The sequence below is a fragment of the Bufo gargarizans genome, chromosome 1, assembly GCF_014858855.1.
Source record: "Bufo gargarizans isolate SCDJY-AF-19 chromosome 1, ASM1485885v1, whole genome shotgun sequence".
Taxonomy (NCBI): domain Eukaryota; kingdom Metazoa; phylum Chordata; class Amphibia; order Anura; family Bufonidae; genus Bufo; species Bufo gargarizans.
In genome coordinates this window covers 530,447,360-530,473,821 of record NC_058080.1, presented here as the reverse complement: position 1 = coordinate 530,473,821, position 26,462 = coordinate 530,447,360, and the positions used below count along the sequence as shown (strand labels likewise).

Below are 26,462 nucleotides of genomic sequence, written 5' to 3'. Positions count from 1 at the left end.
CCCTCACAGAGTCCCTAGTAGAAATAAGGCCCCCTATTGTTCCCCCAGTGGCAATAAAGCTCCCTACAGACCCCACAGTAGTAATAAGGCCCCCATAGTGCGCTTAGTAGAAATAAGGCAGATCTACAAGACCCTCCTATAGACCCCCCAGTAGTAATAAGAACGCCTATAATGTCCCCTGGATTTGCAGTGCCCCCTGCAGTTATAATCCTCCCTCCACCATACAGTCCCATGTAAATAACATCACCTCCTCCCTAGCCGCCTCCAACGCACAATCCCATGTAAACATCACCCCCTAAGGCTACTTTCACACTTGCGTTCATGTACTTGTACAGGACGGATCCGCACCGATATAATACAAACGAATGCATCCGTTCAGGACCAATTTGTTTGTATTCGATTTTAATTTCTAAGTCCCAATACGGATCCGTCCTGACTTACATTGAAAGTCAATGGGGGGCGGATCCGTTTACAATTGCACCATTTTGTGTCAATGCAAAGGGATCCGTCCCCATTGACTTACATTGTCAGGACAGATGCGTTTGGCTCCGCAAGGCCATGCGGACACAAAAAACGCTGCTTGCAGCATTTTGAGGTCCGCCTCCAAAATGGAACGGGGGACCGCACGGAGCCGAACGAATGCATTCTGAATGGATCCGCATCCATTCAGAATGCATTGGGGTTAAACTGATGCATTTGGGGCTGCTTGTGAGAGACCTGAAACGGATCTCACAAGCGGATCACCAAACGCAAGTGTGAACGGACCCTAAACATTAAGTCCCATGTACATAAACATCATTCCCCCCCACCATCCACTTTCAACATACAGTCCCATGTAAATAACATCCCTCCCTCCCCCAGCCACCTCAAGCACACAGTTCCATGTCAATAACATCCCTCCCTTCAGCCCTAAAATACATCCCAGTTAAATAACTACAACTCCCAGCATTTCTCTGCCTCTCCCTTCACTTACCTCGCCTGTACAGACATCACTATTAGGCTCCTTCTCCTCTTGACTCCGGTCCAATCCTGAACTGGGAAGAGGCGAAAGACCTTTGGTGACATCACAGGCCATGTGATCAGCAAAACAGGCTGTGATAGGATGACCTGGATGGTGACATCATCCAGGTCATCCTATCACAGCCTGTTTTGCTGATCACATGACCTGTGATGTCACCAAAGGTCCTTCGCCTGTTCCCAGTATAAGATTCAATTGTATTTGCCGTTCTGTGTACGGCAATACAGTTGCATCTAGCAGGCAGGCAGGACATTCGGGGCATGGGACAAAACATCCGGGGCCCAGGCCCCGAATGTTTTAACCTAGCGACGCCCCTGGTCAGGGGTACAAAGTACAATGTTGCATTGCACCCACAAAAAAAATCTGTCACAACAGAGGGTAGGGATAAGTGCAGCCCTAAACCCCACCCCACATCTGTCCCTGCCTACTTGCACGGCCCGTCCTAACCGACGGCGTACAACTTGGTGGCAGTCCCTCGCTTAAATACGTGCAGGAGCCTAAGAAGATAGAGAAGTACCGTAACAGAGTCAGGCAAGTCAAAGCCAGGAGGTCACGCAGGTACACAGGGAGCCATACAATAACAAGCTCAAAACACAATCCGGAGTCAGAAGCTAAGAGGTCATGTCAATTCCAGGGAGGTCACACGGTCAAGGTCAAAAACAGAGCAAGGTCCAAACACACACAGAAAGGCACAATACAAAACGCTGGTGAGGGGAGCAAGACCAATCACAGGCAACCTGAGGCTAGAAGGCTGCCTGTTTAAATAACCCCTACAGGTGAGTCACGTGACGTGGCCAGCGTCACGTGACTCTGATTGCTCATAACACAGTTGAGCACCGATTCATTAACATCGGTGCTCAGATCCCTTGCTGCTTGTTGTCTGGGGGACAGAGGACGCCGGCCATGCTGAGGATGCATGCGCGGCCGGGTCCTCCCTGCCCCCTGTTCCCCATGGAGACGAGGATGCCAACTGCGTCCTTGCTCCGCTGTATGCACGGGATTCTGCCGGCGCTGAAAATGAAGAGCGCGCCGCCGGCTCCCCGGGACAAAATCGCTTTAGGTAATCCACTGAATTAACAGCCAGATTTATGATTAGCTTTCTGTGTCAGGGGTGCAAAGATGGTATATTGCACCCTCAAAAAAAATCACACTAATACTGTTCCTCACTTCAGATGCCTGCTTTCTGTCCCTTCACTACTGAGAGCTGATGGGCGGTGCTACACACAATCCAGCTTATATAGAGGCTGGGTCACATGATGCACAAGCCAATCACAGCCATGCCATTAGTAGGCATGGCTGTGATGGCTTCTAAGTGCCCACAGCTTAAAAGTTTGTTGATTGGCTGCCCTGCAGCCTTTCAACAAGCTTTATCAAATGTCCGAACACCGAACTCGAACTTTTCCGGCAAAGTTCGTGTTCGGGTCCAGGTACCAAAAATTTTAAAGTTCGGATTCGCTCAAGACTAGTCATATGCCATATTTACATGACTCTTTTGTGGCAGTGATCCAGCATATATTGATTAAGCATTTCTTAATGGAGGCTTCATTTATGATGAAATAGAGCTTGACTATTACCATATAATAGCTGCACATTGTGCCACAAATTGCCTTTCTAGCAGATCATTAATATCAGGATGCTGAGAAGGTCCAAGTCAGTCAGTGAGGCAATTTCCTTTCTGAACCACCAGTGTTAAATTGCCAAATGTAAGGTTGATGCTCTTATTATGTAATAAGCCCGAGGGACTGCAGTCTGTACTGTAATCGGTGCCAGTATAGCACAAGGCACATGTCGCGTTTGGCTGTATGCTGCATACATTCTGTTCGCCAGCAAATGTTAGACTAAGCAAGAATTTCCTTTATGTGACATGACCAATAGCATAACTGTTAACAATTTTTTTTTTACTATTTCACTGCCAGTGATGTACTGTATGTGATATGTCATGACGTAAAACGTTTGCCGCTGCTAGAATATAAGCGCAGAATTCTACAGACTTAGGGCTCATTCAGACGGCCGTATGCTGTCCACAAAAATGCGGATCCGCATTTGAACAACATTTATTGTTTGAGCACATTGCCAATGTGAGCGCTATACAACAGATACAAGCGATACCTATAAACGCCTATCAGCACTGCCACTTATACGAACCAGCATTGAAATAATACGCTATGTGTAAAGACCTATTACTACATTCGGCTTAAACAGATATCCATCAGAGGGATTTAATTGATGAAATACTGACATTTCGTGTATGAATTGGATATAACCATCTTAATAGTGTTTGACCCTAATCATAGATTCTATTGCTTTGATATTTTAATTATGTTCCCAAAATCATGTGGATGATTTTTAGATGTATTAATGTGAATTTGTGAAGACTTATCTGCATTTTGTATAATAGGGGTATTGATTGTTAATTACAACACTGAACCACAACAACCAGTTGAGGATGAATGGTGAACAAGCATAGAGTTTTGTGGTTATTTTTGTATATAATTTTTGGAAGTGAAAAATGTGTTTCTATCCATTTTCCTCACCTATTCCAAAGATGTATTGATAACCTTTTGTGGATAGTTTTTATTTAAGAATTCCTTCAGTCAATTGTTTCGCTTCTTCTTCAAACTGGCTCTCTAAAGTACAATTTATTTTTAGACAACAAAACTGATTAATTGGGATGTTGGTTAGCCATCTAGGTAAATGACAACTTGTGAACAGTATGTAACTATTTTTTTGCTACCGGCTTGTGATGAGTTTTACAAACCAGTCTGTTTTTTTCGGTTGAGATGATCAGGTCTAAAAAAACTACCTGTTCCCTGCTGATATTTTGCGTGAATTTTTATTTAAATCAATTAAAAACTGGCTGAGTTTATCCTCCCTTCCATCCCAAATAAACAAGATGTCGTCAATAAAGCGGTGCCAGAGTACCAGACCCTCCCCCAGTCGATGCTGAATTGTCTCGTATTCCCACTGCGCCATAAATAAATTTGCATAACTGAGGGCGAATCTGGTACCCATGGCGGTCCCGTGCGTTTGGAGGTAGAAATCCGATTTATACCAGAAATAATTATGTGTTAGGATGTGTTGTATTCCCTCAATGGTAAACTGGATTTTTCGCTATTAAGTGTTCCATTTCTAAAAGGATGGTATTGAGCGATTCGGTACCCTTTTTGTGATCTATAACTGTATATAGGGAGCTAACGTCAAGTGTACCTAATATCCAATGAGATTGGTATTGTAAACCCTCTACCATTGCGATAACCTGAGTAGTGTCTTTTATAGAAGATGGTGAGACTTTAACAACTGGTTGCAGTTTCTGGTCTAGGTATTGATGTCACTGATCCAATGCCGGATATAATGGGGCGGCCTGGGGGGGGTTTCATTATCTTTATGGACCTTTGCTATTTTGGTATACAATGGAACATAGGGATTCTTTTTGGAGTTCCTACAATGAATTGAAATTCTCTTTCCAAGAGGATTCCTTTTTCCCTTCCATTCCAATTAAACTAATATAGAGTGATATTCATCTGTTGGATCATTTGCTAATTTTTTATATGTATCCCTATCTGATAGTTGTTTCAAGCACTCTTCTTCATATTTAACTGTGTCTTGTATCACTATAGCTCCCCCCTTGTCTGCTGGTCGTATGGTGATATTATTGTTTTTCTGTAGTTGTTCTATTGCTTAAAGGGACTCTGTCACCAGTTTCTAACCCCCACTTTTAAAACTATTGTTCTGTCCATGGAGCCCTTGTGATTACTAAGGTGTTCTTCTAAGCTAAATCTGCTCGCTCGTTTTGATAAAAAAAACTTTTATCTAACCTGTCAGTCATGTAGATAAGGTGCCCAGGGCGTTTCTCATGGTCTGAAGATGCCGCCCGCCGCCGTCGCCGCCGTTGGTGCCCAGCTCCTCCTCTGCTCTGGTCAGCGCCGCCTGAATATCAAGAAATACGCCTCCGGCTCTCCCTCAGTCCCCCCTCCTTCTTTTCTAAGATCCCGCGCGTGCGCACAGGCCTGTGCCTGATGCGCCCGTGCGGACTTTTCGATTCAGCCTCATTGAGCGAAGTGCGCATGCGCACTTCGCTCAACCTCCCGATAACGCGAACACTGCCGCACGCGCGGGATCTTAGAAGAGAAGGAGGGGGGACTGAGGGAGAGCCGGAGGCGTATTTCTTTATATTTCAGGCGGCGCTGACCAGAGCAGAGGAGGAGCTCTTCAGACCATGAGAAACGCCCTGGGCACCTTATCTACATGACTGACAGGTTAGATAAAAGGTTTTTTTTATCAAAACGAGCCAGCAGATTTAGCTTAGAAGAACACCTTAGTAATCACAAGGGCTCCATGGACAGAACAATAGTTTTGAAAGTGGGGGTTAGAAACTGGTGACAGAGTCCCTTTAAATTTCTTGTTTCGTTAGATTATTACATTTTTGTATTAATTTTTTTATTTTTCTTATTTCACTTTTCGCACTCTTCCTAAAGGTCCCAATCTCAAATCCAGTTTCCTGTCTAGGGTACATGGTAAGTTTAAGTTGTGTGTGTTGGTGTTCAGACACCAAACCAGCTGCTTTTTCACATGGATTTTTTTTTTTTACATTTTTTTAGGCATAACTTACATACACATTTTTCCATATCTATGTAGGTGTCAAATTTATTTAATGGAGTTGTTGGGGCAATTTTTTTTTTCTTTATTTAATAATGCAATTTGTGGTTCTGTGAGTACATATTGACTCAAATTTATAATAGAATTTTCTTCTGTTTGCCTTTTGTGTTGGGTTTGTTTCCTCTGTCCCCTCTGTATCTTCTTTTTGGCAATGATTGTTTTTGATATTGTTCCACATGTCTTTGTGAGTGAAATTGTGGGGATCTCTGTAATTGTGTCTTGTGACTCTCCCTCCTGGTAAATTGGATCTCCCCCTGTATTCCCTGGGACTTAACTCTCTGTGTCTCAAATTGTAATTGTGCCTCCCTATGGGTGATTGCTGGTGATCCCTTCTTAGTGATTGATGTCTTGTTTGGTGATACGACCGTGTTCTGTAATGTGGGGGTGTCCTGTCTAAAAAATGTACTTCCGATAATGATTCAAATCTATTCATAATAGGCATATTGTATGTGCTTCTCGTGTTTCCCCTGTTTCTTCTTGTGTTTTATTTCTTTTATTAATATCCTGTGAACCTTTTCCTCTTTGTGTTGAAACATTTTCCCAATTGTGTTGACTAAAATTATCTTGTGTTGTTTTATCTTTATTATGATTTTTTTTAACTTTTTAATGTATAATCTCTTGCTCTAGGTCATTAAGACCCTTACATATGCGTGTCATCCTGTGTAAAATTTTAAAGTATTTTTTACAGTATTTATCTGTTCCATTAATTGAGCTAGAATTTAAGATCTCCGTTTAATCACCATCTGTACTAGTGCCATTGATTGCTTTTTTAAAAAGGAGTTCCACACTTCATCAAATCCATCTCCACACAAATCTTGTGCTGGATTTTTTATGAGAGTGAGACCCTTAGGAATCATATCACTGGCAATATACTGATTCAAAGTTTTGATTTCCCATAGTTGTTTAAGTTGTTTCTGTAACAACGTTTCGAGATTCTTAAATGTTTCAGTTATAAATCTATTTTCTGGCTGCCAATCTTTCCCATTATCAAATATGTACTTTTCCACATTTTTGTATTTGTCCTCCATACAGTTCCAGATATCCATTGTTGCAGTGGGTCTAACCACCAAGGGTTAAAAAATATGAACAAATATAGCAAGATGGTAGGGCTCACACTGTTCGCAATGGTGACCGATGAGTGCTCTATTAGGTTGGGAACCCAAAACCCAGCCCTTAAATATTCAATAGTACAAACCGAAAAAAACTGACTGGTTTGTAAAACTCATTACAAGCCGGTAGTAAAAAAATAGCTACATACTGTTCACAAGTTGTCATTTACCTAGAGCAGGGATGTCAAACTCGTGGCCCTCCAGCTGTTGCAAAACTACAACTCCCATCATGCCTGGGCATACTACAGCTATCAGGGAATGATGGGAGTTGTAGTTTTGCAACATCTGGAGGGCCATGAGTTTGACATCCATGACCTAGAGGGTTAACCAACATCCCAATTAATCAGTTTCGTCGTCTAAAAAGAAATTGTACTTTATAGAGCCAGTTTGAAGAAGAAGCAAAACAATTGTCTAATGAATTCTTAAATAAAAACTATCCACAAAAGGTTATCAATACATCTTTGGAATAGGTGAGGAAAATGCATAGAAACACATTTCACTCCCAAAAATGATATACAAAAATAACCACAAAACTCTATGCTAGCGCTTCTTATTGTAAGTCTGTAGAATTCAGCGCTAGTTAATGTCCAAGACGTCAATAACTCCGAGGCTTGGCATTGTGATATAGCGCTTACCTTCAAGGAGGATTAACTTCAGAATTTAAGGTGGGTTGGAGCAGGATAGGTGTTGACATCAGACATAAAAGTGACATAATTTACTAGCTGGATCCAGTGGATCAGGAACACTGGTATACAGATATTACAAAGACAAAGACCGTACATGGACCAAGGTGTCTATTTGTACCTGTTCATATTATTCCTCCTTCCCTTCATGTATTTATTTTTCTTCTTATATCCATATACCAATCTCCATCAGGGTTACCACTATATTGCAATTTAAACGCTAATTACGATAAATATGATGGTTATGCGTTTTCTTTGGGTTTTTATTGCGATTTTACATTGCAAATGCGTTTTTTGTTTTTTCTTAACTGAGTAACTATATAGCTCGTTTACTGTATATCTACCTGAAAATAAATTCATCTTATTTTTTTCCTTTTTTTTCTTTTGAACTTATGAATTGATTTTAAATACATAGTATAGGTTAAAATTAATATGATCGTATAATTTCATTTGTAGAATAAGACCATATAAAATAATATATAAAAATATAAAAAAAAAATTTTTAAACATAAACAATACACGCAAATATTCCTATAATAAAAAACTGAGTGTTGAGCAATGTAGACTTTTATTCCCGATGTCAACATCTTCTTAAAGACCTTTAAGCGAAACTACAGCGGGAGCAATTACCAACTGAGTTCAAGACACTATTATATTAACAGCAAAAGGAGTGCTTGGCGTGCAGCAGGACGAACACGTGACTGCAGGGAGGAAACCTGAAGTTTGAACAGCAGTATCAGCGAGTGCGGTGAAGACCTGGAACGGTAACGCCATACAGATAAGGCAGGGGTGAGTGCACAGCCCCATGACCTATCTCGCTCCAACCCACCTTAAATTCTGAAGTTAATCCTCCTTGAAGGTAAGCGCTATATCACATTGCCAAGCCTCGGAGTTACTGACGTCTTGGACAGTAACTAACAGGTAAGCGCTGAATTCTACAGACTTACAATCAGAAGCGCTACCTGTATTTGTCTACAAACATTTGAACAACATTTATTGTTTGAGCACTTGTCAGTGCTATACAAGAGATACAAGCGATACCTATAAATGGCCACTTATACGAACCAGCATTAAAATAATACGCTGTGTAAAGACCTATTGCTACATTCAGCTTAATCAATGGAATGTCCATCAGAGGGATTTCATTGATGAAATACTAACATTTTGTGTATGAATTGGATATAACCATCTTAATTGCGCTTGACCCTAATCGTGGATTCTATTGCTTTGATACTTTAATTACCCTATGTTCCAAAAATCATGTGGATGATTTTTAGATGTATTAATGTTAATTTATGAAGACTTATCTGCATTTTGTATAATAGGGGTATTGATTGTTAATTACTGATCCTCTACAACACTGAACCACAACAACCAGTTGAGGATGAATGGTTAACAAGCATAAAGTTTTGTGGTTATTTTTGTATATAATTTTTAGTTTTATTTATTTTTATGCAAATAAATTTGTACAAAATTTTTACCATACAAGGTGTACTAACATATATTTCCTAGAAGGTGGTGTACTTATAAATACTTTCTTTTTACTATTGACTTTTCTGTTTTTGTTTTTAACCCCTTGGTGTTTTTATTCTCTCCAGATTACAATATCATCTGCGTGTGGTGTTTTTTTCAAGTGCTTTCCATGGACTTCTCTATAGGAAAAGCAAACATTTGAAAAAAATCCCACAACAACCTTGTGTGACTAAAAAAAATGCCCCCTCAAAAACAGTGTAGCAGCACCAGCAGCATTGTCTTCTTTATTGCCTACTTCATTTCAATATATCAACTTAGATAAGGATAGCTGAATACATTTATCTGAACCCTTCCTAAATGCGGACTTTCATTAAATATATTTGTTATGTTCCATCATTTTAATTTTAGCGCAGTGTCCTGTTGTCATTATTACAAAATCATATTGAGACTGCTCTAAGGGGAAATTTCATGGCTTCACTTGACCGATTTTAATAGATATTTGAAGCACATATATGGAAAGTGCCTAAGGATGAGTATAGTTCTGCTGAGTCAACGAGAATTTCATTTTCACCTGCTAATGTAATATCACATTATCCTTCCTTTACGTACATATGTATGGAGCATGGAGAAACCGATTTTTAATGTGTTTTACTTCATCCTAGTACAGTCCTGATCAAAAGTTTAAGACCACTTGAAAAATGGCAAAAAATCATATTTAGCATGGCTGGATCTTAACAAGGTTCAAAGTAGAGCTTCAACATGCAACAAGAAGAAATGGGAGTGAGACAAAACATTTTTGGAGCATTAAATTTAATGAAAACAACGAATACACTGAAACAGGCTGTTTTTCAGCTAATCAAAAGTTTAGAACCACACCTCCCAAAAAAAACTAACCCCCCCCCCCCCCCCCAAAACAGAAATCCAACTTCCAAACATGAACTCAGTAATGAGTAGCTCCGCCGTTATTGTTTATCACTTCCAAAATTTGTTTTGGCATGCTTGATGCAAGCGTTTCCGTGATTGGGAACATTTCTCCTAGTGGTGAAGACGGCCGCACAAAGGCCATCTACTGTCTGGAACTGTTGTCCATTTTTGTAAACTTCCCTTGCCATCCATCCCTAAAGGTTCTCAATTGGATTTAGATCAGTCGAACATGCAGGATGGGCCAAAAGAGTGATGTTATTCTCCTGGAAGAAGTCCCTTGTCCTGCGGGCATTGTGTACTGTAGCGTTGTCCTGTTGAAAAACCCAGTTGTTACCACACAGATGAGGGCCCTCAGTCATGAGGAATGCTCTCTGCAACATCTGGACATAGCCAGTGACCGTTTGACGCCCCTGCACTTGCTGAAGCTCCATTGTTCCACTGAACGAAAAAGCACCCCAGACCATTATGGCGCCCCCTCCACTGTGGCGCCTAGAAAACATCTCAGGTGGGATCTGCTTGTCATGCAAGTAACGTTGGAAACCATCAGGACCATGAAGGTTAAATTTTTTTCTCATCAGAGAATAAAACCTTCTTCCGCCTTTGAATGTCCCATGTTTGGTGCTCTCTTGCAAAGTCAAACGAGCAGTTCTGTGGTGTTCAAGGAGACGAGGTCTTTGAAGACGTTTTTTGTTTTTGAAGCCCTTCAGTCTCAGATGCCGTCTGATGGTTATGGGGCTGCAGTCAGCACCAGTAGGGGCCTTAATTTGGGTCGAGGATCGTCCAGTGTCATAAGGGATAGCCAGTTGGATCCTCCGGTTCAGTGCTGATGACATTTTTTTGGGTCTTCCACTTGACTTTTTTGGTCCATAACCCTCAGGATCATTTAAGAAATTCCAAATGACTGTCTTACTGCGTCCCACCTCAGCAGCGATGGCGCGCTGTGAGAGACCCTGCCTATGCAGTTCAACAACCCGACCATGTTAAAAAAGGGAATTTTTTTGCCTTTGCCATCACAACGTGTGACTACCTGACAGAAAATGACAATGAATCCACATCTTTGCACAGATTTGGCCTTTTAAAGGCATGTGGTCCTAAAATTTTGATCAGCTGAAAAACAGCCTGTTTCAGTTTTATCGTTATATTCAATTAATTGAATGCTCAAAAAATGTTTTGTCTCACTCTCATTTGTTCTTGTTGCATGTTGAAGCTCTACTTGGAACCTTGTTAAGATCCAACAATGTAAAATATGATTTTTTGCCATTTTTCAAGTGGTCCTAAACTTTTGATCAGGACTGTATTAAGTGTATGTTTGTCTACCTACTGCAGTATTTCACTCTACTACACAAATATTTAATCCAGTATGCAAATTCCTTATTCATCTCTTGTATATTTCAATATAATTTGTCTTCATCCTCTCCTTCTAACATTTTGAATATCGTATAGTTTGCTTTATAGGATGCACCCCGCAGAGGGCGCAGCCTCACATCTTAACTCTAGCGGTTCACCCCTGGCTATGGTCCTGCAATGTTCCGGCCATGTTTCTGTGCTGGTCTACGTTATAAGACTCACTGACTTATTCCCTCCACTTTGGGGTGAAAAAGGAGTTACAATTCAACAGAATGTACAGTAGTTATATAATCTGATGGGAGTCACAATTCCATCATCATATTAATTGCTGGGTGTGTTGATCCAGATAAACACAAAATGCAACAAACCCCCTGGGGAGTCCTAGTACAGTATATTCATGTTGAGGTCAGGGCTGGGAAACTTGAACCCAGTTAACTGAATAAACTTGGTAATTCAAAATGTTTCTGAGTTGTAAATCACTCCACTTGGTACCAGCAGGGTGCAAGGTGGCGGCAGTTGGTTCAAAATGCTTCTCTTGGTTCCTATCTGGCTTAAGTCGGTTATCTGTTCAATGAGTAGGGTGTCTCTTGCCCGTTTTCCTTCTCATGTAAATAAAGTCTATAGTTCAGTCAAAAGCAAGGAGCGGGGTGCTCTAGGCACTGCTTCCCGGGGGCGCCTACAGCAGGAGGGGGGGAAGCGCATCCCCTCGCTAGAGGGGCAAAGGTTTAAAAGTAATATAAGGAAGTATTACTTTACTGAGAGAGTAGTGGATGCATGGAATAGCCTTCCTGCAGAAGTGGTAGCGGCAAATACAGTGGAGGAGTTTAAGCATGCATGGGATAGGCATAAGGCTATCCTTCATATAAGATAGGGCCAGGGACTATTCATAGGATTCAGATATATTGGGCAGACTAGATGGGCCAAATGGTTCTTATCTGCCGACACATTCTATGTTTCTATGTTTCTATGTATGTTTCTGTGCCAGGTCTTGTCTCTTAGGACTCCAACTTCAACTAACACCAGCTTCCTGAAAACCCCCTCCCTCAGTGGGAAGCAGGACAGCCCACTTCTGTCCAAAGGGTGAAAAAGAATGGAATGTTTAGGACTGGAAAACAAGCACATAGCATCAAAAGCCATACAAGTTAACAGTTGCATAAATACAATACTTAGTAAGGAGGACATTTATTAAATAGAAACATGGAAAGTTAGCCACAGGAAACAATGACAAGGTGTTCATTTGTAGTGCCCCCTCTACGGGGTACTGCAAAAACACTTCTGAGGAAAGTACTAATTGTCCTTAGGTGATGTAATATTCTTGCTCAGTATGTGACTTATTTCCTGAACTTATTCATGTTAATTTTTTTCTAGCGATATGTGAAGGCAACTTTACCTGCAAAGAAAATGAGGTCTGTGTCCGGCCAAATGAATGCCGCTGTCGTCACGGCTACTTCGGTGCCAACTGTGAAACAAGTAAGCATTGATTGCTCCTTTACTGTATGCAATGTAATATTGGGGAGATTTATCAAAACTGGTGTAACGGAAAACTGACTTAGTTGCCCATTCCACCTTTCATGTTTCAGAGCTCCTCTGGAAAATGAAAGATGGAATGTAATTGGCCGCTATGGGGAACCAAGTCAGTTTTCCTTTACTCCAGGTTAGATAAATGCCCCACTTAGACTATACAAAACGCAACCAGAAAATATCAATCACCTTAGACTGAGTTTTTGACAGACATCTGCCTTTGGTAGGCATCTGACACAGTTTTTTTGTGTCACAAAAGGAGGTAACCAAAGATGTCCGGCTGTAGCTTCATTTATAAGCTTAGAGTTATCAAAACTGGTGTAAAGTAGAACTGGCTTAGTTTTCCATAGTGACCAATCAGATTCCACCTTTCATTTTTCAGAGCAGCTTTGGAAAATGAAAGATGGAATCTGATTGGTTGATATGGGAAACTAAGCCAGTTTTCCAATACATCAGTTTGATAAATCTCCCCCATTATGTCTCAGTTTTTTTTTGTGGTGTAGCTATTTTTTATGTTTAAAAGTTTGGGGCAGCCATATTGGAGACATACTTTCTTCCGGTATTCTCTGTATATACAGTACAGCAGTGTGTGTGTGCTTTATGGCAGCTGGAGTAAATTGGAGTTAATGGATGGAGACAGTTAAGGCTAGTTTCACACTAGCGACAGCCTTCTCCAAACATGCTGAGAGGCGGCCGGAATAAAACTACGACATGTTGTAGTTTTATTCCTGCCGCCTCTCGGCATGTTTGCCGTGCTGCCGCTGGAACATTGGCCCGCCCCCATTATAGTTAGACCTCCGGGGGCACGCATGCATTTGCAGCAGCACGGATCCGGCAGGCTGTTCACCCTCCGGAACAGCCTGCCAGAGAAGGCTGCCCCTAGTGTGAAACTAGCCTAAGACTGTTATGGTGCAACCACATGGCACGGTCATGGCTGCCATGTGGCTTCAATGCGGTCGAGTACGCAGTGTGCTGTAATAAAAGTGTAACTATCATATATTTGTATTTTTTATATATTTTTGGGCTAGGAACAGGGAACATTTTTTTATATACTTTATTTAGGGAAAACGTTTATTTATAGTAGAATGAGGCAGCACTGTTTATTTGGTCTGCATTGTTAATGGCTGCACGGAACCCGCAATACTGCACGGCCATTAATAATGCAGACTGACTGAACAGTTTACTTAGAACCCGCTGCAGTCCATACTGCTGTACAGTACTCAACTGGGCCATGTAGTCGTACCCTCTCGGTGGCCATACACATCAGATAAAAGTAGGTTGATGGTTGAACACCTGATGAACCAATGATCGTCAGGTGAGCGATCGTTACGTTGAGATAGCCATATTCCATATTGGCTGTACAATTGTTTCAAATGACCAAGTGATATGAAGATACCATGGAAAGATTGTTAATGGACTAGCATGACGCGACTATCTGTACAAAATTTTATTTTCTTTCTTGATGATGATGGCCTGTTAACCGCTGGATAAAATGATCGTTCTTTGGTAAATTTCACTAGACAAGCAAGTGTTTTGGTGGAAATCAGAGACCAGTGAATGGCAGAGGAGCTGGATGCAGAGCCTAAGGCTGGGTTCACACCTGAGCGTTTTACAGCGCGTTCCTACGCGCTGTAAAACGCTCAACAAGGAGAAACCAATGATTCCCTATGGGAATGGTTCACACTTGGGCGTTTTACAGCGCGTACGATCGCGCTGTAAAACGCCCGACGCTCCAAAAAGTACATGAGCGACTTTTGGGGCGTTTGTGGCCATAGGACACTGTAGTGAATCACACAAACGCGCGTCAAACGCGCGTTTACTATTACAAAAACGCGCATAAAAATGCGCGTCAAAAACGCGCGTAAAACGCGCGTTTGCGCAACGCTCAAGTGTGAACCCAGCCTTAGGCCCCTTTCACACGAGCGTGACGGATTAGGTCCGGGTGCGTTCAGGGTGAGTTCAGTGAAACTCTCACCATTTTGCAAGCAAGTTCAGTCAGTTTTGTCTGCAATTGCGTTCAATTTTTTCCGCGCTAGTGCAATGCGTTTTGATGCGTTTTTCACGCGCGTGATAAAAAACTGAAGGTTTGCAAACTACATCTCCTGGCAACCATCATTGAAAAACGCATTGCATCCGCACTTGCTTGTGGATGCAATGCGTTTTTCACTTCTATTAGGCCAGGTCTGCGTGAAAAACGCAGAATATAGAACATGCTGCGTTTTTCACGCAACGCAGAACTAATGTGTGAAAAAAAACATTAAAATGAATAGGTCAGGATTCAGTGCGGGTGCTATGCATTCACATTGCACCCGCATGGAAAACTCGCTCGTATGAAATGGGCCTTACCTGTGTATACAGGGCAGACTGGCCATACACCTTACAGTGGGCCGATGCACAGGGGGCCGCCCAAGCCCTCTTCTCTGCTGCTGACTGGGTACATATTGAGCTCTCAGCAGTAATTGTTGCTGTGAGAATCAGGTACTCATGTACCCGGCCAGCGACCACTCATGTTCTCCTGAATTCAGCTGCTGTGACCACATCTCGCCTCCTAAACCCCTGCTTCATATCTTAATCAGAAACAACTGGAGGAGAAGGACAGAAAATGTCAGCTATTGATGGGCACCACAGAGGGGTAACATATTGTGCTGCACTGTGGTATATGGTTCTGCTGGGATGGTATTTTGTGCTATGGTATTGCTGACCCCGCATACTTGTGTTGGCCCGCCTTCTGCCACTTTAAGTTCCCAGTCCGCCCCTGTGTGTATATAATGTATAGAATTGCATTACTACAATATCTAGGTTTGGAGCAGTACTATATAGCTGTCACTATATCATCCACCACCTAATGATGATGAGATGATTCTTCTCTGATATATTTTTTATGGGATAGTCACATATAATGAAAATGAATAAATATATATATTAGATTAATTATATAACATATAGTTTGCCGTATACTCGACAAGAAGAAAGGTACTAGTTGACTGTCCCAAATGATTAGAGTGCTTTATTTTGTAAAAGTTCTAATTTTATGATTTTGATTGATTTATGTTCAAGTTTCATCTTTTCTCAAAATAAATAACATGTAATAAATTGCTACAGACTCCAGAAGATTGCATTGCCAAGGGCAGTGGAAGAATAAGAAGTCTTCATACGTTTTGCAGTCAGCTGTACATCATAGGTTGCTCTGCACAGCTTATGTGTAAATCACCTGGATTCTAAAGATGGCAGTTCTACCCTAAAAAACACTTCATTAAAAAAAACCTGCATTATATCTATGAGCTTTTTGTAGAAAAATTAATTTGCTGCAATAACTTTCTTCTACAAAGTTCTGCACATTACCCGAAGATAAAGTACAAAAAATTTCACATGAACAGTAGCAATGTTTTAACCCTGTTATGGGTCTTTCTTAAAGGGGTTGTCTTCTAATTTACTATAAATGGCCTGTTCTCAGGATAGGATATCAATATCTGATCGGCGAGGGTCCGACATCCAGAAACCTCAGCCAATCATCTGTTTCAGGCCAGTGCGTCATGGATGGAGCTGGATATTGCATTGCTGCTCGCATGAGCGGACTGCCCATAGACCCTACAGGAAAATTTCCCGGTGGGCCGATGCCCAGAGGGCCGCCCAAGCCCTCCTCTTGGCTAAAAGCAGGTACATAAAGATCTAATGCTCTCAGCAATAATTAATGTAGACAGTATTTTGTGTTGCACTGTGGTATCTGGGTCAGCTGGGGCTGCCGCCTTCTGTCAATTTAGACCCGCCTACCACACGGGGCCACTTTTAGGCCTTTTTCAAGGGCCACTTTAAGTTCCTAGTCCGCCACTGACTTCCATTGAAGTAAATGGTAGCAGCTCTGCAGTTAGGAGCTCCATCCACTGCACAATGTATGGAGCTGTGTAGTCCAGGGGCCGGAGCTACTCCAGAACAGCTGACCGCCAGGGATGAGAGGTGTCAGATCCCCGCTGATCAAATGTTCATGGCCTATCCTGAGAATAGGACATCTATAGTAAATCAGTGGACAACTTCAACCTTTAAAACTGAGAAAGACTCATAACAGGGTCGCAACGTTGGCACTGTTCTTGTTATTGAAACACACAAGTTTAGTTTTTTTTTACCTCATCTGAAGTGCTTCCTAGCTGGTTATGCGGATCCACAGATCCATGGCGTTGTTTTCCACCCAGTAGATACAGTATATGTGAGCCATCTTTGGATGTTTGGCTGATGACGGTTTGTGCTGCTGACTTCCCAAAAATGTATCTGTTTTATAAATTGATTCACTGTGTGTGGTCAGATGGATAATATGTTCTATTATTCTTTTGTATACTAGAGTGTCCAAGACAATTCTGGGGTCCAGACTGTAAAGAAAAATGTGCCTGCCATCCGCATGGACAATGTGATGACATAAGCGGTCAATGTACATGCAATACAAATCGATGGGGGCCCAACTGTGAGAATCCCTGTCTCTGTAAACATGGCAAGTGTGACCAAGAGACTGGAAAATGTACTTGTGAATCAAACTGGTGGGGACCCCAGTGTGCCAGTGCCTGTTACTGCAGCACCAACTCTCAGTGTGACCAAGCCACTGGAAGATGCATTTGCCAACCGGGGTGGTGGGCACGGAGTTGTAACAACCAGTGCACATGCAATAACTCACCATGTGATCAAATGAGTGGACGCTGCTTGTGCAGAGAACGCCTGTGGGGCTCACGATGTGAGCGAGCATGCCAGTGTTTCAACGGGAAATGTAATCAGTTGGATGGAACGTGCACTTGTGAGCCTGGATTTAGGGGCAAATATTGCCGTGAACCATGTCCAGCTGGACTGTACGGACAAGGCTGTAGGAGGCGGTAAGGAGACCACTATTTTAATTCTTTTACGCAATAATGGCCAGATTGAGGTTGAGAAATGATACATTAATACATTCTAAGTTGTTTAATTAGGGCACTTTCACATGAGCGAGTGCATCTGCGCTGAATCCTGACCCATTCATTTTCACGCATCATCTCTGGGTTTAGGAAAAATCACAGCATGTCCTATATTGTGCGCTGGCCCCATAGAAGGGAATGCGGCTTGTGTGAAAAACGGAAGACATCCAATGTGTTTTTCACTGATGGTTGCTAGAAGATGTCGATTGTTATTCTTCAGTTTTTCTTCACATGCGTCATCAAAACTGATTGCACCCGCACGGGAAAAAAAACGGACACACTGAACGCAGACAAAACTGATTGAACTTGAATGCAAAACTAACAGTTTTTTCCTGAACAGATCCTCACACAATCCTTATTGCTCGTGTGAAAGGGGCTTTAATGAGTTAGGCCAGTTTCACATCACCGTTTAGCTTTCCGTTCTTCTGATCAGTCAGAAAACACTAAACCCAAAAAAATGGATCCGTTAATTTGAGCGTCAGTTATGATCAGTTTGTGTCGCTTCTGTGAGATCAGTTATTTTTTAAGGGGGAATAATTCCAGCATGCAGTACTTTATCTCCTGTCAAAAGTACTGATCTGTTGTGCCATTCCTCTGTTAGGCTAGGGTTACACGAGGACATGTGTCGCGCAACATTATGTCGCATCAATGCCGCGCAACAATTTTTATAATGATAGTCTATGGTGTCGACTGCAAAATGCGACATACTGCGACACGACAGTAACAAAAAATCCATCCAAGATGGATTTTTCTGTGACTGTCGCAGTACGACACCATAGACTATCATTATAAAAATTGTTGTGCAAAATCAATGTTGCGCAACACATGTTGCAGTGTAGTTGCGACTTATTGTCGCGCGACACATGTCATCTTGTAGCCCTAGCTTAATTCGTCCATAAGTTTGTGAATGAATTGCCAGCAGCCTGCAATAAAGGTCCTTCTGGGTGTTACCAGTTGGAGGTGTGCCCCTGCAAAGTCTGACAATGTACAATTTAGTGCTCCCAGACTGTGAAGGGACACACCGCTACCTGATAACAACCGCTAAAGGAGTGTTTTTCTGTTGTTGGAATGATAGTTAAAGGGGTATTCCAGTCTTATAAATCACTAAGAAATGCAGTCACTTGCTGATTGTGGGTGTCCTAAAACAGGAGTCCCCACCAATCATAACGATAATAAAGGGGCCGAGGCTCCTTTTGTGTTTCCAGTTTATAGTACCAGTCCTGTCCAGGCACTGTGCAGACAACTATGAATTATAGTACCTGCAGCACCTGGATGGCAGTGGTCTATGCAGAATGCCACAGTCCCTTTATTGTAGGGTGAAGTGCCAGCAGTATGCTGTCACTTGCCACTAATTCACACGTCAGTGTTTGGTCAGTGATTGTTAACCAAAACAGGAATGGAGCCTACACAGATAAGTAGAATGGGAACATTTGCTCCTGTTGTGTGGTTTTGACCTTCTGATTGTGGCTCACAATCACTGATGAAAAACACTGACCGAAACACAGATGTGTGAATTACATCTTAAGTTAAATTTACGCAACTTTACAAGTAAAGCTGAAAAGCCTGTTCTCATAGTTTAAGAGCTCATTCACACGAACATATTTTTGATCCGCATCTGATCCACATTTTTTGCGGGTCGAATGTGGACCCATTCACTTCAATGGGGCCACAAAAGTTGTGTACAACACACCGTGTGCTGTCTGCATCCTGTATGTCTGTTCCGCAGCATTTCACAAAACTATAGAACATGTCCTATTATTGTCTGCATTATGGACAAGGATAGGACTGTTCTATAATTATGGCCTGGACGTTCCGTTCACAAAATGCAGAACACACAGGGCCGGTATCCGTGTTTTGCAGATTCACAGTTTGCAGACCGCAAAACAGGCAACGGTCTTGTGTATGGGCCCTAAATGTTACAAGTGTTTCCAAAAATTATCCCTGCAATATGAATGAACCAAAACCAGATTTTTTTTTTCCCTTTAAGGTGTGGTCAGTGTAAGCAGCCGTATCCTTGTGCCGTTGCTGATGGGATATGCAGTGCATGTGAACCAGGCTGGAATGGGACAAAGTGTGATCAAGTTTGCTCTCATGGTTTCTATGGCTTGGAGTGCTCCAAAATATGTCCTCCTTGCAAAGATGGACACACCTGCAACCACATTAATGGGAAGTGTTCACACTGCAATCCTGGTTGGATTGGTGACCGGTAAGAAGAGATATATCTCATTTTGTTTTATTATGGGACGTTAAAGTGGTTATCCAACCCTTTATAAGTGAGGGCCTATCCTCATAATAGGCCATCACTATTTGATCCGCTGGGATCGAACACCCGACACCCCTGCTGATCAGCTGTTCTGCAGTAGCTCCCGCACTGGAACTACACTGCTCCATTCATTATCGTGCAGTGGACGGAGATGGTTACTGCAGCATTGCTCCCATTTACTTCAGTGGGATAAGTAATGTAGTAACTAGGTCTTCCCACTTTACCTCGCCAGATCTACTACACAACAGCTGATTGGAAGGGGCACAGGGTGTCAGACCACCGCCGATCAGATGGTGATGGCCTGAGGATAGTCTGTCACTTGACAGAAATGTGATACATGTAAGTCAAAGTGGGTAATTTAAGACAAAGTAAGTAAAAAGAAACTGAAAAATAGACCATGAAAGGCATGTAAAATACAAAAGTTAGGGTTCATTCATACACAGTTTTAGTCTTGGCATTTTTTGTTTAAAAAAAACTACTGGATGAGTATTTTTGTAGCGTTCTTTAAGCCAATGTTGCCCTCGTTAGTAATGCTATATTCACTGTATAAATGAATATTAAGTACTTAAGGGAATCTGTCACCAGTTTTATGGGGTCCTGACTAAGGGCAATATAAACTAGTGACAGATGCCCTTAGCAAGGTGCTGGATCACTATCTTTAATTGACCCAGCCATTTTGCTAAAATCTTGTGCTAAACAGCATAAAACTGGTGACAGGTTGCCTTTAAAGGGGTTGTCCAGAATTATAAAAACATGACTGCTTTCTTTCAGAAACAGCACCACCCCTGTCTACAGGTTGTGTGCAGTATTGCCGTTCTGCCCATTGGAGCCAAGCTGCAATACCAGACACAACCTGTGGACAGGGATGGTGCTGTTTTTGGATGAAATTAGATAACTTAGCAAATATAATTTGATCAAGCTCTTTTATTCCCATCTACCACGGGAAGGTGGCCTCTTTTAGATGAGACCCTACTCTGTAATGACTCCTTGTGTTGTGCCAGCATACTTCAAATGAATTTGGATGAAGTAGGATCCAGCTATATACTGCTCTAACTAAAAACAGCCCGTGGGAAAAAAGGGTGGCTAGGGTGCAAGGCCAAAATGGAGGCCGCCACACCTTCACCTGCACAGTGCAAAAAGAAGAGACAGAGTAGTCAGCACATGCTATAAAATAAAATAATGCGCAGGTCACATTGCCATAGCTGAAGCTACAAAAAACACACAATGCAACAGCAAACATTGAATACACTGAATATATGGATTGTACATTTGACTATTTAAATGAATAGGGACTTAGCAAATATATTTTTATCAAAATCATTCTGACATGACAAGGTGACCCCTCTCATAGGAATTAAGACCATTTTCATACAGAGACCCCGACTTTACAGGCTCTAAAATAATGGCACAGGTGGCTGCTGAACGGTTCAGCAACAACATGCGTATTATTTCATTTGCAAGCACTGTACGAAGATAAAAATGTAGGGTTGATTTCTGCTGTGGCATTTGCTTTTGGAATGAGATGCTATTAATGCTCAGTATGAAGTCCAAAGAGCTATCCTGCCAATGAAGCAAGCCAACGGTAGTTGGAAAACAACAGTGGTGAATGACAGAAGAATCCTTTCTTTGGTAAAGAGCCCTCAAAAACAGTTGGCCGGCTCAAGAACTCCTTCCATGGGGTAAACATATCTGTGTCAAAATCAACAATAACGAGAAGACTTTACCAGAATAAATACAGAGGGTTTACCACAAGATGTAAATCATTGGTAAGCCTCAAAAACAGGATGGAACCAGAGTTTAAAAAGTCTGTGGAGTTCTGGGACAACATGTCATGGAGAGATGAGATGAAGATCAACTTTCCTACTTCATCAATAGTTGGAGTAGGAGAGTTTGGAGAAGCGACAAAACTGCTGATGAACCAAAGCATGTCACCATATCCCTCACGCATGGTGGAGGTAGGGTTATGAGGTGGACATGTATAAACTGCCAGAATTCCGTGTTGCATCGGGCGATGTTATATGCTAATATGTAGTCCACTGCTTCAAAACAAATTAGATGCCATTTGTCAAGGTAGATAAGCAATGACCCACACCATAGAATAAAAATATTCAGTAATGGACCTTAGTTCAATCGAATATGTATTACACCTGCTGAAGGCAAAACTTAATTAACCCCTTCCCACTACAGACAATTTTCATGTGTTTTTTTTTTCATCTCCATCTTTTAATGGTTCCATTTATTTTTCTATGTGATGTATTGGGAAGCTGGAAAATATATGAATGGGGTAACATATTGTTACCTTTGTTCTGTGAGTCAGCATGGTTATAGCAGTGACAAATTTCTACAGTTTTCCTATGTTTTAATACATTTTAAAAAATGCGCCAGAAGTGATCATGCTGCACAAACCTTACCATAGTTATACTAATGTCGGGTTCAAAAACCTAACTGACCTATTTTGTGCTTTGCATACACACATAGCTGTGGTTCACCAGATTAAACGCTTTGGTGCATTAAGGGGGTCACAATTGCCCTTGTTGCCCCCTAGCTCCACACCTTTCTGTGGACAGCCCCTCCCTCACTGCTTTGATTGACAGGGCCAGGCAGTGGCAGAGCAGCAAGGTTGGCGCTGGGGCACAGATAGAAGCTGAACTTGGATGCAACAAGGGCAATGATGACGTCCTCATTGCACCAAAAGCCTAATTAGCATATTTTAAAAGTATCACAACTTGGGAATCGAGCCTCAGGTCCACCAAATTAAAACAGTGTTTTAATCAGGTGAACCACAACTATGTGCCTATGCAGTATAAAAAGAGAAGGTGGTGGAGCGCCAAGACAAAGTAAGAAAAGCAAGGGGCTAGCTCAATCAAGAATCCTGCTCTATAGTGTCAGGATAAGGACCCTAGAATCCCAAGGTGTGGGGTTAAACAGTTGTAGAACACCCGCTATAAGTTGATATACACCCAATATCCGAGTGATGCCAAGGGTTGGGTACACAACAAGATATATTTAGAGGATTGGGAAGTAAACGGATCAGAAATAAAGTCACTTAAAAAATTACTAATGATAAAATTAAAGTATATACGTATGCTTAGACCACAATAGGGTCTATACACACTTTGTGTAGTACTCACTTTACAAGAGAGGGAGGTGCAAGATAAGCTCAAGACACTTGACGCCAAACCCTCCCCCGCCGAGATCACATGTAGAATGGTAAACTCCTTGGTGTCCTCCAAACAGATGACCCGGAAACTCAATTGGATAAGCTCAATGCGTTTCCCTGTTCTATAATTCCTCACCCACCCTTCCCTACCCTCCTGTTCCCTCCCCCCATTTGCCCGGAATCCTTTATCCCCCTCTCCCCCCTTTTTTTCACGCTCCCTTCGTTTCTTTTTTTTCCTGCCTATGCAGTATAGGGAGTTCGCTGGTGACAGGTTTCTATTAAGATAAATTAAGGTAATAACAAAACTTTTTGCATAGATGTTGAAGCCCAATAAACAAGATTAGCCCCAAGCTATGTTTCTAGTGTTGGGCAGGATCTATATGCAATGACATGTATTTTACACCAATGTTAGTGGGTGCGCACCCAAACCAGTTTTATGATCAGGCTAATGGCTCATGCTCACAAGCATATTTTTGGTCTACATCCAATCCGCATTTTTTGCGGGTCAGAAGCAGACCTATTCACTTAATGGAGGCTGCTGCTGTCCACATCCCTATGTCCATTCCATGGCATCCGCAAAAACATGTCCTATTCTTGTCACATTATGAACAAGGAAAGGAATGTTCTTATTATGGGCTGGATGTTCCATGGGCCGGCATCCATGTTTTGTGAATCCGCAGTTTGCGGACCGCAAAACAGTCAACGTTCTTGTGCATGATCCCTAAATATGTCAATCAGAGTTCCTACTTTTAACAACAAGGCAATGAGAGATGAAGGAGCCTGACTGAGCAGAAAGCTGATTGAATATGGATTGACACATTGGGCCAGTGAAAACTCATTACAATAAACTACAAAAATTACAGTTATATGTGATGTCTGTACAGGTATATGAATTAATGAAAGGATACAGTAATATATTTTTTTATTTCAAGGTGTGAAACAAAATGCCAGAATGGTACGTATGGAGAGAACTGTGCTTTTGTCTGCACTGACTGTTATAATGGAGAGTGCCATTTTGAGACTGGAAAGTGTCTTTGTAACGCAGGCTCTTATGGACCATAGTAAGTATCAATGAAGAGTGATGGCCCCTGCCTCAATTTAAAAGCTAAATGTGCTGTACTTTTTCTACCATTGCATTTGCTCTTTTTAACTATACTAGACATTTCTTAGAGCTAGCATTTGGCTTGGCTAATTGTCCTTGTCCTGTCTCAAGGCTTGTTAAAAAGTAGGTCTTGGACTCATAGGGAGCCACTTTCCAGTAGGTGGCACTAGTGAGACTGTTCTCTTTCTATGGGAGATACATCTTTGCAAATATTTCTTCCCATGGAGAACTGCCAATAATTGTCCATACATAACTAGTCTCTTTAAAGGCTATATACACCTTTGGAGTCCCCAACACCCTTCGTTCCCCCCTGTGCGATCAGCCCAAGTGTATCAGTTCCCCCCAGTGCCATCAGCTCTCCCCCCCCCCCGTGCCATCACCTCTCCCCCCCGTGCCATCAGCTCCCCCCCTGTGCCATCAGCTCCCCCCCTGTGCCTTCAGCTCCCCCCCTTGCCATCAGCTCTCCCCCACCCTAGTGCCTTTATCTCTCCCCCACCCCAGTGACATCAGCTCTCCCCCACCCTAGTGCCTTTATCTCTCCCCCACCCCAGTGACATCAGCTCTCCCCCACCCCAGTGACATCAGCTCTCCCCCACCCTAGTGCCTTTATCTCTCCCCCACCCCAGTGACATCAGCTCTCCCCCACCCTAGTGCCTTTATCTCTCCCCCACCCCAGTGACATCAGCTCTCCCCCACCCCAGTGACATCAGCTCTCCCCCACCCTAGTGCCTTTATCTCTCCCCCACCCCAGTGACATCAGCTCTCCCCCACCCTAGTGCCTTTATCTCTCCCCCACCCCAGTGACATCAGCTGTCCCCCACCCTAGTGCCTTCATCTCTCCCCCACCCCAGTGCCTTCAGCTCTCCCCCACCCCAGTGACATCAGCTCCACTCCCCCAGTGCCTTCAGCTCTCCCCCACCCCAGTGACATCAGCTCTCCCCCACCCCAGTGACATCAGCTCTCCCCCACCCCAGTGCCTTCATCTCTCCCCCACCCCAGTGACATCAGCTCCACTCCCCCAGTGCCTTCAGCTCTCCCCACTCGGTGAAATCAGCTCTCTCCCACTCCCCCAGTGCCTTCAGCTCTCCCCACCCAGTGCTTTCAACTCTCCCCACCCAGTGCCATCAGCTCTCCCCCACCCCAGTGCCTTCAGCTCTCCCCACCCCAGTGACATCAGCTCCACTCCCCCAGTGCCTCCAGCTCTCCCCCACCCCAGTGACATCAGCTCTCCCCCACCCCAGTGACATCAGCTCTCCCCACCCTAGTGCCTTCATCTCTCCCCCACCCCAGTGCCTTCAGCTCTCCCCCACCCCAGTGCCTTCAGCTCTCCCCCACCCCAGTGACATCAGCTCCACTCCCCCAGTGACATCAGCTCTCCCCACCCTAGTGCCTTCATCTCTCCCCCACCCCAGTGCCTTCAGCTCTCCCCCACCCCAGTGCCTTCAGCTCTCCCCCACCCCAGTGACATCAGCTCCACTCCCCCAGTGCCTTCAGCTCTCCCCCACCCCAGTGCCTTCAGCTCTCCCCCACCCCAGTGCCTTCATCTCTCCCCCACCCTAGTGACATCAGCTCCACTCCCCCAGTGCCTTCAGCTCTCCCCACTCGGTGAAATCAGCTCTCTCCCACTCCCCCAGTGCCTTCAGCTCTCCCCACCCAGTGCTTTCAACTCTCCCCACCCAGTGCCATCAGCTCTCCCCACCCTAGTGCCATCAAGATGACATTATACTGCATGGGGCCACAAGACGACATTATACCTCATGGGGCCACAAGGTGACATTATGGTGACTATATGGGGAGGATTATACTGCATGGGGTGGCTGAGGCCAAGGAGAAACTTATGTTTCTGTTAAAATCATTTGTGGAAATTGACACGATAGTGACTCAAAGCGGCAGGTGGGGAGTGAAACAATGGACGTTGACCTACTAATCAGAGCAAACATCCAAAATGCATTTGGTTGTGTTCAGCATTCCTTCACTGCCCCCCTTTAATGGCATGAGCAGCTAGTGGCGGGTTGTTTGTTTGCTGTTCTAACGTATTTTACAGTCTTCATTTTCTGTGCCAAAGGATATTAGGCAATCATTCATGTTTAGTGCATGATGTGCAGAAAAGGTAATGAACTTTTTTTTTTTTTTTTTTTATTATTTATTTGAATTTCACATACAAAATAGATCCATAAAAATGGAAAAAACACATTACTCTAACACTAGACATAATAGTTACAATTCTTTTTCATCATTTTTTCTTTCCCTTACCCTCCCTCCTCCCCCCCCCTCC

General features: G+C 42.9%; 1 protein-coding gene across 1 annotated transcript in view; it reads left to right on the top strand.

The window, feature by feature from the left end:
- The window catches only part of SCARF2 (scavenger receptor class F member 2), a 220,973-nt gene that overhangs the window by 102,021 nt on the left and 92,490 nt on the right, over window positions 1-26,462 (top strand). The window contains exons 3-6 of the mRNA XM_044289047.1: window positions 12,579-12,680; window positions 17,065-17,584; window positions 19,650-19,868; window positions 24,018-24,146. Of these exons, the coding sequence (XP_044144982.1) occupies window positions 12,579-12,680; window positions 17,065-17,584; window positions 19,650-19,868; window positions 24,018-24,146 (970 nt within the window). The remainder of the gene's footprint in view (window positions 1-12,578; window positions 12,681-17,064; window positions 17,585-19,649; window positions 19,869-24,017; window positions 24,147-26,462) is intronic.